Below are 16,567 nucleotides of genomic sequence, written 5' to 3' on the forward strand. Positions count from 1 at the left end.
TCTGAACAACTGTAAATTGGAATATTTTCCTAACGGTGCCTTTTGGTATTGTCATACCTGGGTTAAACAGAGAACTTGAATCGAGTCGAAATTCATTTCAAAAATACTAATGCTGTTATTCGGTTCTAGACATATTCTACAGACTTTGCGGAGACGGCAACACATGCAATGAGATGAAATCAGAAATTGGATTTAAATGGTGTAAAAGTTGTACTACCGACTTATGTAACACTCACACTTCTTCTGTCTCCGTTATTACACCAACTTTATTAACTCCAATCATTATTTTTATAGCAGTACTAAGTTACTTTTAATTATAAGTTTTGTAGAAGTTGAATTTTTGTAAACATACTTGTAGAAGTTTTTTAATCAAAAAATCACAACATTTTTTTTTAGTTTTAGTATTTGTTTCTTGTTACTCTATTGGAAGATTACTGGCCGCTATATTTCAACTGATCTATCTGGGGTGAAGTCAAATGTGTGTGTTATATTATACATAAATTTGTTACACTCAGTACTATTTTGTAAAAACCTTTTTTGTGTAATAATGTAACATACCAATATCTGCTTGATTGTAAAATTATACAGAGTCATCCCTAATAACAATCACGTGGAAGCGAGTTTATTTTTAATTTAAAAAATCAGATACAATTATTAATTGTTAATTTAAATCTGATTGGCTATACACTAATTAATATATTTTCTTTACTTTCTGACTTAGGTTTTATCATATTAACTTCTTTCTCTTATATTAAATCTATGAAGTAATTTTTATAGGCTTATCTTCACTGGACCAAAAGTTTATAGCCCAAGATGAAGAGATTTTCTATTTTCTAAAAGAAGATATTATGTGTTTTAGTAATATTATGAAGAATGAAATATGTACTAAATAATTGTAACTTGCATTTAATTAAAAAATATTCTGGTGTGATATCATTTTTTAAAATGCAATTGAGAGAGAAAAGAAACAATAATTCTAATTTGCTGATAAAGAGATCAAAACTAATAAAAACGTTATCGAAAGGTAAAAAATAATACCCTATATTGGTCAAGATTTAACTTTTTTATTTTATGCGACTATCTGTTTCAAGATGAGACCAATAATTTTCGGTATCGTTGGATTGTTATATTTTATATACTGTACTGAAGGTGAGTATTTCTTATTTGTTTCTCTATTTGTTGTAACTTTTAAATAATTGTGTTTAAACAGAAAATAAAACAAAACAGAAGGCAATATTAGATTATACCTCCTATAGTTTAAATCTAATTTTTTGATTTCGTATATGGCACTTGGTTTTTTATTGCTCTTTGTATTTTAATGACAATAAACCAAGCTGCAGACGGGGGTTGTGAATTGCATAGTGTAGAACTCCTTCCCCTTTGTCTTCACTGCAGCATCCATCTGGCTTGCCTATTTTAGAAGCCTTGGAGGTGTCACCAGGGAAATGGACCAATAAGTTTTCAATTTAAAAATCTTTTAGTAATCTTTTAGTAAAATCTTTTAGTAATCTTGGTTGCATACAATCTGGCTACTGCTCCATCCACATTATAAAAATCATTTAATACAACCTACCAAATTGGGGTAAACTTTATTATATCCACATCTTTGTTGATGTTAGTTATTACTGTTGGAAAATTTTTAAAAAAATATCATATCACAATCAGTTGGCTGAGGTAACACATGGTAACTACTATGTCACATTGTCACATTGTTCGGTTTGATCTTTGACACCTTTCAGAAACATCACTTAACTTTCATTCAGTTGCCATTAGTCCAGAAAGCCACTGCGCATCCGCTAGGAAAAATATTCTAATTCGGATTTTTTGCACAATCTTACTCAAAAAGGACCCCTTTTAACAAATTTGTATGTTGCCAGGACCAACAGTTGGTCAAAAATTTTTGAAACGTTTTTTTTTTGTTTTTTTCCTAAAATTCTTTTTTCTGCATGGAACAAATTTTTTTTAGTTTTTTGGACCATTCCAAACAGAAAAGGTCTTTAGTGACTTTTCTCTAAAGTTGATAGTTTTTGGCATATGAGCGATTAAAAATTGAAAAATTGCGAAATCGGCCATTTTTAACCCTCAAAAACTATGTGAAAAACTGAAAATTTGAATATTGCCAAGGTAGGTAGATATTCTTTAAACATCGATTGATGAAATCCCGAAGAGTTTTTTGCAATACAATATTCAAAACTCCTTTGTTTTTTAATTGCTAATCAAGCGTGCGCGACACTATTTTCCACCGTTGCATGTGTATGCAGTATGGTGCAAATGAAAGGAATAAATTCGTTATTTCGTAAACCGGCGACTTTAAGAAAAAATCCCGAAACAGGTCGATTTTTATTTTTAAGTTATGATATTGTGACATATATGGTATAACTAGTGACGTCATCCATCTGGGCGTGATGACGTAATCGATGATTTTTTTAAATGAGAATAGGGGTCGTGTGCTAGCTCATTTGAAAGGTTCTTCAATTCTCTATTCAGTAATATAAACATTTACATAATTATTTATACAGGGTGTCCAATAATTTAATTTAATAAAAATTTTTTGGACACCCTGTATAAATAATTATGTACATGTTTATATTACTGAATAGAGAATTGAAGAACCTTTCAAATAAGCCATCACACGACCCGTATTCTCATTTAAAAAATAATCGATTGCGTCATCACGCCCAGATGGATGACGTCAGTAGTATACTATATATGCCACAATATCATAACTTAAAAATAAAAACCGACCTGTTTCGGGATTTTTCCTTAAAGTCACCGGTTTACAAAATAACGAATTTATTCCATTCATTTGCAACATACTGTATACACTGCAACGGTGGAAAATAGTTTCGCGCACGCTTGATTGGAAATTAAAAAACAAAGGGGTTTTTGATATTGTATTGCAAAAACTCTTAGGGATTTCATCAACAGATGTTTAAAGAATATCTACCTACCTTGGCAACATTTAAATTTTCAGTTTTTCACATAGTTTTTGAGGGTTAAAAATGGCCGATTTCGCAATATTTCAATTTTTAATCGCTTATATGCCAAAAACTATCAACTTTAGAGAAAAGTCACTAAAAACCTTTTCTGTTTGGAATGATCCAAAAAACCTAAAAAAAAATTGTTCCATGCAAAAAAAATAATTTTAGCAAAAAAACAAAAAAAAAACGTTTAAAAAATTTTTGACCAACTTTTGGTCCTGGCAACATGCAAATTTGTTAAAAGGGGTCCTTTTTTAGTAAGATTGTGCAAAAAATCCGAATTAGAATATTTTTCCTAGCGGATGCGCAGTGGCTTTCTGGACTACATAAAGTCATCGAAATGTATACTCAATTTTTTGCATCCCACATGTTGGGAATTTAAATACCTTACCTTAGGGCATTATTCCTGTTGCCTTTTGCCCATCACAAGGCATTTTAAGTAAATATGCATCTGTAAAGCATACATTTTATATTTGAAGGGTTATGACCCCTATATTTCTTTGGTGGCTCAGCTTGCATCCAGACTGTGAGTATAGCCACTTGTTTTAAACCTTAGTCAGAATTTAAATATTAATTTTACATTAATAAAATAGGTTATACTTACTTTTAGGTTACGTATTTTTTATGGGAAATAAGCCACAATTTTACTAAAAAATTAATTTATTAACGTTTCGAAGCCCAAATCGGGTTTCGTTGTCAAAATACAAAATACTATTAAAATAAAACAAACATGTTGTTGCTAAGTAAAAAAATTCTTCTAATAATTTATTTAATCTGACTCATTTATATTGGCAATTCAGACGTATATTATACATTTTAAAGTAGAAGACTTTAAAATGATATCGCCAATATTTATGAGTTGCGTTCCTGGGACGACTTTACTAAAAGATAGTTCATTCGATTACATGAAATCAATCCCAACTCAAGAATATCCGTCGCAAAAAAAAATCATAGCATGTGATCTGTCTTTAAAAAGACAACCAAATGCAACGATGACAGTAAAATTCTCGCGTTAGAGATTCCATAGTAAATCACGAGGGAAAACCAGGAAAAAACCTCGTGATACTATCCCGACATCGTAAGTATTTGGTCTTACATTTAATCTACCTTCAAAAAACTAATACCAAATACTTACGATGTCGGGATAGTATCACGAGGTTTTTTCCTGGTTTTCCCTCGTGATTTACTATGGAATCTCTAACGCGAGAATTTTACTGTCATCGTTGCATTTGGTTGTCTTTTTAAAGACAGATCACATGCTATGATTTTTTTTGCGACGGATATTCTTGAGTTGGGATTGATTTCATGTAATCGAATGAACTATCTTTTAGTAAAGTCGTCCCAGGAACGCAACTCATAAATATTGGCGATATCATTTTAAAGTCTTCTACTTTAAAATGTATAATATACGTCTGAATTGCCAATATAAATGAGTCAGATTAAATAAATTATTAGAAGAATTTTTTTACTTAGCAACAACATGTTTGTTTTATTTTAATAGTATTTTGTATTTTGACAACGAAACCCGATTTGGGCTTCGAAACGTTAATAAATTAATTTTTTAGTAAAATTGTGGCTTATTTCCCATAAAAAATACGTAATTATAAAAATGCCACAAGCAAATAGCTTCAGAACAACATTACTTTTAGGTCTTACACTGATGATGATTTTGTAATAAAATCGAAAACGTTTTGTTCTGATATAGCCCTTTAGGGATTTTAATAAATTTTATACCTTTTACAAAGGATTTATTCCAATTTTTTTTTAGTAATATTTTTAATATTTTTCAATATTATAAATGTTGCTATTAGGATTGAAAACTTTACCTTTCAATTGCCAGATGACGCTAGTCACCTAATCTATACACGTCAGTTGCAATGTGGGGGTAATTTGTCATGGTTGGTCACTTCGAGTATGGAGCAGCAGGCCTACGTCTCTCCGATGAGACTCCAATAAGAGTCGAAAATCGTCGATTCAGAGTGCTGGAGTGCGCTCCGTATTCTAAGTGAAAAATAAGATTGTTTTTCCTTTGCATTACAACTGAATAAAAATGGTATACATTTTTATTTTTATTTTAATAACATTAGCCTTTGTGAAAGTCCACGCTTGTTACTCATAAATAAAAACGGGGAGCGCATATTTTTTGTTTTTTATTTCTAAATATACCTGACACTCCACCAAGTATGCCTTGTTTTCAGTTTATTTTTGTAGTAGGGACTTCTTTCTTTTTCATGTACATTGTCCCAAGTCTTCCGGGTGGAACCGCTTCGATATTCTCTGGGCCGAGCTTTCGACGTCCTCTTTGACGTCATCTTCAGGGCTTCCGGAGTCTCAGTCTACCGAGTCACCAGACACTACTACACTTTACACTGGACAATGCACGGTTAATTTTGATATCAATGTGATTATTATAATGAATTATACAATATAATATCAATGTGATTATAATAATGTCTGTATAGTATGTTTGAAGAGGCCAGTGCACTAAACTGCTATGAGTGCGGTTATCAAACTGGAATAGATCCAACTGGCTGCGAAAGTGGGAAGAATATGGATCCTGCTTGGAATATTACTTGCTCTTCCCCTCCGGGCAGCAAGAAGAGATCTGTGTGTGTAGCTGCTGTAGCAGATGGTAAGAGAATGTTTCTGTTTTCTAATAAATAGTAATTGATTTGTTAAAAAAATAGTTATTTATGTATCAAGTCAGTGAAGTGACTCTTTATCGAACGAGTCTGATATTACGAGCAAATTGAGCGAGGAGAGTAACAGACGAGTTCGATAAAGAGATTTTACTGACGTGTTGGATACAAAATTTTATCGCCATCTCTAAAAAAAAATAAACAAATAGTCATATTTTGTTTAAATTTTTTATTCTACAAACATACAAATAAAAATTTCATATGACTAATGTCAGATGACTTTTGCATGATGGCCGCTTGCGAGTTTTAATCGATAGTGATTAATATTGGATAATATTATTAAATAGCTAAAATTTTGATTTATTTTATATGAATATACTTAAATTAGTAAATAAATTTTAAGTTCTCTCAAATAAATAATTGATTATTGCCATCGATCACTTACATCCAATCTAGGTTAATTTGATTAATATTTGCGGCAGGTAAGTTTCCTTTATTCTTTTATTATATTTTTTTTTTTCGCCACAGTCCTTTGTTTGTACCAGACATGTTTTCTTTCCTAGCTTGATTGCATTTTCTGTTTCGATAGCCTCTTTTAAGTGATTTGTATAAAATCTTCTACGGTATTTTTTAAGTGTTTAATCTGTTGCGACTGTTAGTAGACCAGTAATTACTACGTTATTTATTTTTATCTGTTTTTCAATCCTTTCTACTTTCTATTAGTGTTAGTTTATTTTTTGTTTTCTTCCAATTCCTGTTTTACGTTTTACCTACTTTCCGAACTGTAGAAAAACCTACTTTCCGAATTGTAGAAAAACAGCCCCAATTGGGAAGAAAATTGTGCTCTACCAGCATGACAACGCACCGGCTCATACGTCCGCTATCGCCATGGCCAAACTGGTCGGTTTGGGCTACGAACTACTGTTCCATCCACCTTTTTCTCCAGATTTGGCCCTATACGACTTCTTTTTGTTTCCAAACTTGAAAAAGTAACTCGTCGGACAGAAATATAAGTCTAAAAATAAAGTGTAAAATATATAAAAATGCTCTTATTCTGTTCTAGACATTTTCTACAGACTGTGCGGAGACGGCACTACATGCAAGGAGATGAAATCGGAAATTGGATATAAATGGTGTAAAAGTTGTACAACCGACTCATGTAACACTCAGACGTCTTCTGTCACTATTATTACACCAACTTTATTAACTCCAGTCATTATTTTTATGGCGGTACTAAATTACTTTTAATTACAATAATTTTTAAAACACAATTGTAGAAGTTTTTTTTATTAAAAATAACAACAGTTTTTTGAATTTCTTTCTCTGTATGAAAAAATTACTGGCCGCTGTTTTTTAAGATATTCTTCTTTAGGCGCGATTCGATTGAGGGTAAAATTGTACATAAATCTGCGCGCCTGCGCACACAGACAGTACCTATGTAGTTCGTTGCTAATCTTTCAAGATAGGTCTGTATGTATCTGTAACCGTGCAAATAAGTCATTAAAAGAATATATTAGTGTTTTTAGTAAATGTATTATTTATTATAATTATTGTGTTTTTGGATTTGTGTTTCTCTGTAGTAAAATAATAAAATATTATGTAGGTATAACATTTTTACACTATTTGTCGCCGTGTTGTATAATTATATCCGAAACTTACACGTCAATTACAAGGACCTCGCTGGAGTAGTTGGTAGGGTGTTAGCTCCGAGATTGGAAGGACGCGGTTTCGAATCCTGGGCGATTCATATTTTTTTTATTTTTGGTTGTTTAAATAAAAATTTTTTGAAAGTGGTAGATAAGAAAGTTAGTTTAATTTTTAAATAAAATACAAATAACCTGTTAAGTATATTTACTTCGTTTAAATTACCTATATAATAGAAGAATATGTTCTTACGTGCGTACAAAGTACACACACATTCTTTTTTTAACTGTAATCTGAAGTAAGTGAAAAGTGAAGAATACTAACCATTGTGCATAAAAATGTTTAACAAACGAGTTCTTTGAAAATGCTTCCTCCTTAAAACAAGATTTTCTAAATTAAAAAATGTTTATAAACAAAAAATCATTGTAAGTTAAACCCGAAATTAAGCATTTTTTAAATTTTTTATGATTATTAAAATAAACAATAAAAAAAGATTTCACCACATTTCAGAATGTAAGTTGTTATGTAGAAACTATAATACAGTTGAGTCCGCGAGTCTTTACCCGTGCGTCATCATTTAAGGCATACGAAATATCTTCCTCTTTTTTTTGAAAAATGGCTTTGGTGAGCCAATTAGCCAGACTTGTTTGTGATTGATTGCAGGAAATTTACTAAACGCAATAACAAGTGACAGAAAGTGGGAACTATTCCGATCACGGGTTATAGTATAAAATTTGACGTTATCAAATAAATAGACTGTCAAATTTAAGTTGTGCTTTAAAATTTTGGTGCATAATTACAGCTACATTCAAAGTAGCTTAATTAATTATTTTATTATTATTGATTAATATATAAATAAACAATTTATAAAAAAATTCAATAACATATTTTCTTTTTGTTATTTTATTCACTTTGGCGGAACATTAAACACAAGCATTTCTTGTACGTTGTCAAAATTTATCGTAAAATAACATAAACTTAATTATCATAAAATTTCTAACTCCAATATAAAATTAGTTATGAAAACAACTGTTTGTATATTATAAAAAAATTCAAAATGCAAAAATTCGACAAAATAACAGCAAAAAATTCAACAAACTGACAGCCACAAAAGTAAACAAAACCAAAACGTCAGAAATTGTACTTAGAAAATGTGAAAACATCCCCAGTCGTCTTTCTTTGTATCTATCTCTTTTCAATGCACTGAGTCTAAATCGTTCATAAAAATAACATGTGTTTTTACTTAATAACATGCGGCAGTTGGTTTGTTATTAGATTCATGCGTGGAAGAGAATCATGCTAGATAAAAATATGTGTTGTGTCTCGCCAGGTATTAATGACGCACGGGTAAAGACTCGTGGACTCAACTGTATGTATGTGCAAAAGTTTTTATACAAATATATTTGTTGGCCCCATTTGAGAAAAAAATGTCTAAAGATCGTGAGTTATAAAAAGATAAATATGTGTTTTAGGAAAATATGAGTAATAAAATACTAGGTAATTGTAAATTAAATCTAATTTAATAGAAATATCCTCGTATGACACAATTCCTTAAAATGTGGATTAAGACAGATAAGAAACAATAAATATTGCTGATAAAGAGGTGAAAACTAAAGAAAAAACGATATCGAAAGATAAAAAATAATACAAAAGAGATGTGGTTACCCTACATTGGTCTAGTTTTATTTTTTTATTTTATGTAAGCTTATATTTCAATATGAGACCAATAATTTTTTGGACCATTGGATTGTTATATTTTATATACTGCACTGAAGGTGAGTATTTCTAATTTGTTCCTCTATTTTTTGCAACTTTTAAATAATTGTGATTAAATAGAAAATAGATGGCGGTCAGATGGCTCAGTGGGCTGAGGCGCCTGATCGACAAATCTAGCGGATTTACGATCGAGGTTCAATTCCCGGCCCGGTCATTGAAAAATAAAAAGGACAATGTCGTAGTATAAAATTCTGTAGAATCTACGACTTGTTCTGGAATAAATTGGTATATGATCAGCCTATGGAGGAGCTAAAGGATAAGGGCTTGCGGCTTGGTGATACTCCTCTACAGATCCCTACCGAAGGGCGTTGACGCCTAATAACGGTATATACATATATATATGAAATATATGAAATAAAGGAAAAGATTCCTCTGGTATACAAAGAAATCTTCCCCAGTAGCGGACATGAAAATGTGAATTCAAAGTCTTGATAAAAGACGATGAAACGGCATAACATTATGTATCACATATATGCCTACAAAGCCACGTTATTCGCTACACATTCGTCAATTACGGAGAAACCGTAAAATGAGAAAATCGGCGATTGCATTTTATTCCACTCTGAACACCACCGATATCCTACACGACGTGTTTCATTCTCATATCACGTGGACGAAAGACTTTTGAACACGACATTCTGGGAAAGGCCCGATGACAAAAGGTCAGTTGGTCGCCCAAGAAAGAGCTGGAAGGACGCAGTAGCTAGTGATCTACGCAAAATAGGAGTACAGCAATGGGAAATAGCTGCTCAGGACCGACAACAATGGAGGGAAATAGTAAACGCGGCCAAGACTCATAAAGAGTTGTAGAGCCAAATGATGAGGATGATGTGTTTCATCCTTATATGAAGGGTTCGTCAGGGACATCTAGGTGGATGTTCAGAGCGGTACAAAATGCCACACGCCTTCCTGGTTTAATAAACTAACCAAACTTCAGTACAGTAGGTACGACATCTATATGAAATAAAGGAAATATTTCTCTAGTATACAGTGAAATCTTCCCCAGTAGCGGACGTGAAAATGTGAATTCAAAGTCTTGATAAAAGACGATGAAGTGGCATCAGATACCATTTTGTATCACATATATATGCCTACAAAGCCACGTTATTCGCTACACATTCGTCGATTACGGAGAAACCGTGAAATGTAAAAATCGGCGATTGCATTTTATTCCACTCTGAACACCACCCATATCCTACACGACGTATTTCATCCTCATATCAAGGATTCGTCAGGGACATCTAGGTGGATGTTCAGAGCGGTACAAAATGCCATACGCCTTCCTGGTTTAATAAACTAACCAAACTTCAGTACACTAGGTACGGGTACGACATCTATATGAAATAAAGGAAAAGATTTCTCTGGTATACAAAGAAAACTGCCAAAGAAAGATACCATTTTGTATCACATATATTATATGCCTACAAAACTACGTTATTCGCTACACATTCGTCAATTTTCTCACGTATGACATTTTGTACCGCTCTGAACATCCACCTAAATGTCCCTGGCTAATCCTTAATATGAGAATGAAACACGTCGTGTAGGATATCGGTGGTGTTTAGAGTGGAATAAAATGCAATCGCCGATTTTCTCATATACATATGTATGTATATATATAGAAAATAAAACAAAACAGAAACTAAAATCAGATTAAAATACCTATAGCTCATGTTGGATCAATCAAGTTGCAATTTTAGTTTGAATATAATATTATTTAAATAAATAAATCAAACAAAAATTTTATAATATATGTATTGAGATAAAAATTAACCAATAACAAATAAAATACGTCATGTTTACAGTAATAAATAAATGCAAGGCGCTTGTGCCAACGAGTACAGTCTATAGAATTTATTCGACGAATAACTAACTGTACAAATACAAATAGTTGGTGAAACACAATAAAAAAATATAATCGACTAATAAATTTTATTTGACCAATAACTAGTCACCCATTTATTTGGTGCTGGTGAAACCGGCCCTTAATGATATAAGTACTTAATTTCTTATTACAAAATAATGGTAGGGGAGCAAAGTATATTAAATTTGCAGTCACTCGAGCATTATGGGGACTTATTGGGTTGTGATTAGGTCCTAAAACCAAAAAAAGTTAAGTAAAATTTTCCATTTTAGTGGGAACTTCCCACTTTCTAAATAAATTTTCCATTTTCAACAATTGTTTTTTCCGATTATAGCACCATCTTTCCATAATTCGAAAAAATGTCGAATAAAAGTTGCATATTTTTACGTAAAGAATCCAAATCTGCAATAAAAAATGGGAGGTCCCATTTAAGATTTTAATGTAACCAACAGCCCTCTCTTTGGGGGGTCATGTTTAGTACAATTCAATAGATTTTAAAAAAATATTAAAGACGTATTTTTTATTTTTTCGATCTGACGTTCATTTCGCGAAATATTCGCTTTTTTTGTGAAACTTTTTGACTCATCCATTTCCTATTTTGAAATATACACTCTTTTGCATGTACTTAACTTAATACCTTATCTTAATCTGGCAATTTCCAGTATTTTTAAGGATATATTTTTATTCAGGCCCCCCTTAACGAACTTTCCTGTGTTAATAGCCAATATATGGTAGAGGTACATTTGCAGGGTACCAGGTTTCTCCCCGTTTGATAATCTGACGCGCTCGAGTAACTGCAAAAATCCCCGCTCCCCGCTTGGGCTCCCCTAACATAAATAAACTTGAATATACTTTTTTTGTTTTGAATTATCATTGAAAAATTATGTATACAACTTGCATTTAATTGTCATTATGATGCTGATCTTTCATACGACACTCGCAGCTTCGCGGCTCGTGATCATATCTGCCATACTCGCTTCATAATGACCATCATTAAATGCTCGTTGCATAATAATTATATACTATTGTATGTTTTAAGAGGGTAGCGCATTAAACTGCTATCGGTGCATGGCCCAGCTTGGAACTGGATCTAGCTGCGAAAGTGGGAAGGATATGGATCCTGAATTTAATCGTACTTGCTATTCCCCTCCAGACAGCAACGTGACACTTGCTTGTTTAGCTGGTGTAATAAATGGTAAGTGAATGTTTCTGTTTTCTTATAAATAGTAATTTCTTTATCTCTAAAAAAAATTAAAGAAACCGAGCCACTAAAATTACCGAACACTAATGTACACTTCTCCAAGAAATTAACGCAAACTTTCTAAATGTGTTGTTCCATTTGAGTGATTTTTTTAATATGTTATAACCATCATCGTTGGTTTGCAATTTTTAGAAACCACGAAATTGTTACCAGAAGATTGTTTCCAATAAAGTTTAATTTTTGATATGATTTTTAATTTTATTAAAAATATTTTCAAAAATTTTCAGTTGTCTTTAGCAGATGTCGCTACGAGTTCTACACCATCGGGTTATTTTGTTGTGAATCGATGCTAGCAGCCCGAATTTTAGTTGTTGAAGACTTGGTCTTGTTGAAATCAGCTCTTTTTTGTCAACGTAAGAGTCTTATTTTCGAAATAGCCTAATAAGTAATATGCCATCTAGTAGGCGTATAACGGTCCGAAATTCGTTGAATTTTTTGTTTCCTCCCTATATGCTCAAACCGTTAAGATCCATATTTCTTATCGAAGAATCGTAGTTCCTGACATCTTTCGTATTACGTAATTCTTCCTTCATTCACACGAAAGTCGCATTTATGATCTGTTTCGTTGATTGTACGATTCTCTGTGGTCTAGCGTTGATATTTGAGAGCCCCAAATTGTTTGTGTTTTGCAGAGGATGCGGCTTACTTTCAAAGCAAATTAATAGCTTTTTGAGTCGAAAGTGTTTATCTAATAAATTCTTTCGTAGAGATAACGTCTTAATTTGTCGATAAAATTCTTGAGAGTTCGGTTCTCAGATTTGACCGTTGAGTCTTAGCTAAGCAATTTCTTCGCAGGCATGAAAAGTTTGTTACGAGGAATCTGCGATTTTCTATTGGCGAAAAAGAATGATGATGGATCAGTAGGATGGTCTTAGAAAAATATCCTGTTTTTTTATTGGATGGAACTGTCTGATGTTTTTTAGAATGGGGAGATGGAGTGAGTTTTGGTTGTTAGAGTTATGAGAGAGCAGTTCTAAGTAGTCCAGGACAGAGATCAGTTATGAAAGATCAGTTCTAGAGAGCTAAATAAGAAGTTTGTGCCTTTCCGTCAGCAGGCTCTTTGCCTTGCTGACGGAGAAAATTGTTGAAAATAGTTCAATGGAGGAAATTAGTTGTTTGTGTTTAGTACAGTTTCTTCGAGTTTTTGTTCCAGAGCCGAAGTAGGCTTAAGTGGCTGCTGTGGTCGTAAATTCTCGACCGTATTTTGTATTTTTAGTGATGGATTAAACACATCCTTTAGTTTTCTTTTGTCGAAAAGTTCTACGTTTCTTTCAATTAAGTTTAAATAATAACAATAATAATAATATAGTATACCAGTGTTGCATACGATAAACGAACAATGGAATTTCATCTCTAATATAATTAATACCTGTACTTTGTCTGTAAAATTGAGTGTCGTTATGTGCGCGACAAAAAAAATGTGTCGTAACATTAGGACAATGTTTAACACCGTAACTGCCGCATGGATGGACTATGGATAAAGAACACATCAAGGTACTTGCGCTATTTTTTTATTGTTGAACTCTTACGTTTTCTCGCGAATTGAGGAAGCTTTATTTTTGCTATAACAACCTTGCTGAATTTTTATTTGTTTCAATAAAGTAAAAAGTATGTTTAATTACTAGGTTTTCTTTACCAATCTCTATCGCCCTTATAAAGTAATCACGCATGAAAGTAGCCTACGGTAAGTACAGATATTTCAAATAAACGGCATTCTTAGTTTAATATTTTTTTATAAAGTAAACATATAATATGATATTTTCTTTTTAATTATGGCGCCCCCGAGCAATTGAGTTTCAATTTTGTTTAACATCTATAAAGAATCCACACCCCTAGGTCTCTGAAGACTTAGTAGCTACCGAGGTATATCAAAAAGTTAAGTAGCATTGGGGCATACTTAGTGCCGGCTACAAAATTTGGCGCCCTCTCGTGAAGCCTTACAGGCGTTATTTAATTATTTTTGGAAATCTAGTTCTCTTCGGAGAATATTAAATACAAGTATGCATTTTTAATCCTCTATTACAAAGTTAGACCAAATTAGCAACATAATACCGAAAATCGCATGTCGATACCTTTTTTATACATCAAGATATCTTCAAAAAACTTGTAAATTTTAAATAACTGTTAATGTCACCGGTAAACGAAGTTAAGTAAAAGTTGTGTGCTATGGAAAAAACAAAGAAACATTTTACAGATATAAACGTATATAATTAATTAAAACAACAATAAAACAAACAACACTATAAAATATAACACTGAAATAAAATCAACTACTTACTTAGTGACGACCTAAATGTTTAAATTGTTGCCCATCATTTTCGATGCAAGCATTTACTCTTTTAAGAGTAGATTGAACAGCAGTGTCAATTTCTGCTCTAGCAATGCTTTGAATGGCGTTGCGTATTCTCTAGATTCTAGATCATGTTTTCTTGAGTAGTGGACCTAGCGGCAAAAACAAGGTCTTTAATCCATCCCCATAAATAAAAGTCTAAACCAGTTAAAAATATGTTGCTGTTCAATCTACTGGTGAAAGAGTAAATTCTTGCATCGAAAATGATGGGCAAGTTGCATAGTTGCTTTTATTTCTTTGTTATATTTTATAGTGTTATTTGTCTTACTGTTGTTTTAATTAATTATACACGTTTACATCTGGAACATGTTTATTTGATTTTTCCATAGCACACTACTTTTCCTTAACTTCGTTTACCGGTGACGGTAACAATTATGTTTAAAATTTACACATTTCTTAAGATATCTAGAGATAGAAAAAAGTCATCGACATGAGGTTTTCTGTATTCTGTTGCTAATTTGGTCTAAATTTGTAATACAGGATGAAAACTGCATACTTGTATTTAATATTTTCAAAATAAAACTAGATTTCTAAAAATAATTAAATAACTCCTCCTAGCTGCTTTAGCTGGCAAATTGCTTATTAGACCATTTCGAAAATAGGACAATTACATTGACGAAAAAGAGCTGTTTTTAATAAGATCAAGTATGCAAAATTCGATTTAACAGAACCGGACCTACAGCCATTTTTTTATAAGAAGGTTCCCACTCACCCGCATCTCTTATTTGCAAAGGTAGATTTAAACTTGTGAAATCAAATATGAGCAGAATTTATGAAGAATACGATGATGGGATTTCCAGTGCCCTTTCATTAGGCAAATTTTGTAAAAATTTGATATTTTAATCTTTGATATTCAATTACGCCCTCTAGCGGTGCATCTACAATTATGAAAATACTTTCCATGCTTTTCCCCAGGCTACTTTTGTTATAAATATTTACGGTTCCCTGAATATTTACTATAAACGGTCCCTGAGATATGGCTGAGGGCCATTCTAATTGGGACACCCGGTACATTAGCCCTTGAGGACCGACGACTTAACGTGCTCTCCGACGCACGGTGAAACGGCTCATATCATTTTTAGAAATGAAAAATTGATTGTCGTTGTTAGGGCTCGAACCCGCTTGCTCTGGCGTATGAGGCCAGTGATCATGCCATTGAGCTACGGCCTTTCACCATAATATTAAAAATATTACAATACTGTTATTCTGTTCTAGATACCTTCAACAGAGATTGCGAATCCGCCACTAGATGCGATGAGCTAATATCAGAACCAGGATATGGTGTAAAATGGTGTACAACTTGTTTTACCGACTTATGTAACACACAGACTTCTTCGGTATCTACTATTGCATCAACGTTATTATCTCCAATCATTATTTTTACAGCAGTACTAAGTTACTTTTAATTATAATTTTTAAAACACATTTTTAAAAGTTGTTCAATTAAAAATAAAAACATTTTTGAAGTTATACTTCTTTAGGCGCGATTGAAACTGAATTATTTTATCCCACGCGCCTGCGCACACCGGCAGTATGGAGTTAGTTGCTAAATCTTTCAATTTGTGTATGTGTCAGCACAAATTTAATAAGGTGCGAAAAGAATATACACTCCTGGCCAAAAAAATCGGGACAGCTTAAAAATGGGTCATTTTTAAAGTCTCCATTCACCTAAACCTGTTGTCTGATTTTAGTGATTTTTTTAGCATGTTATAGCCTTATTCTCTAAGAATCTCGATGTAGTAATATTGTTGCTAAACATGTAAATGTCATTATATACCGGGTGTAACAATAATACTGTGTTTTTTCCTCAAAGTTCGGAACACCCTGTGGAATATTTTAAAATTTAAAAAATATTGAAATTAAAACTTAGTTCTTAAGCCTTAGGCTTTCTTAACATTATGTTTTTTGACTTATTCACTTATGTTGGATAATAAAAAAGTTAGGTACTTTAACAATTAGCCACGTTCCTCATCAATACAGGGTGTTTCTAAATAAGTGCGACAAACTTTAAGGGTTAATGCTACATGAAAAAATATTGACAGTTTGCTTTAT

General features: G+C 32.4%; 1 protein-coding gene across 3 annotated transcripts in view; it reads left to right on the plus strand.

Moving 5' to 3' along the window:
* The first annotated feature begins 1,020 nt into the window (after positions 1-1,020).
* The window catches only part of LOC114333892 (uncharacterized), a 68,044-nt gene continuing 52,497 nt past the window's right edge, over positions 1,021-16,567 (plus strand). The window contains exons 1-3 of one of the 3 annotated variants that reach the window (XM_028283892.2): positions 1,021-1,149; positions 11,944-12,099; positions 15,731-15,985. In XM_028283892.2, the coding sequence (XP_028139693.2) occupies positions 1,092-1,149; positions 11,944-12,099; positions 15,731-15,921 (405 nt within the window). In that variant the 5' untranslated portion in view covers positions 1,021-1,091 and the 3' untranslated portion in view covers positions 15,922-15,985. Of the gene's footprint in view, positions 1,150-5,387; positions 5,614-11,943; positions 12,100-15,730; positions 15,986-16,567 lie in introns of those variants that run through there. The other 2 variants (XM_050657172.1, XM_050657171.1) reach the window with 2 other exon arrangements.

This window comes from Diabrotica virgifera, chromosome 7, assembly GCF_917563875.1.
Source record: "Diabrotica virgifera virgifera chromosome 7, PGI_DIABVI_V3a".
Taxonomy (NCBI): Eukaryota; Metazoa; Arthropoda; class Insecta; order Coleoptera; family Chrysomelidae; genus Diabrotica; species Diabrotica virgifera.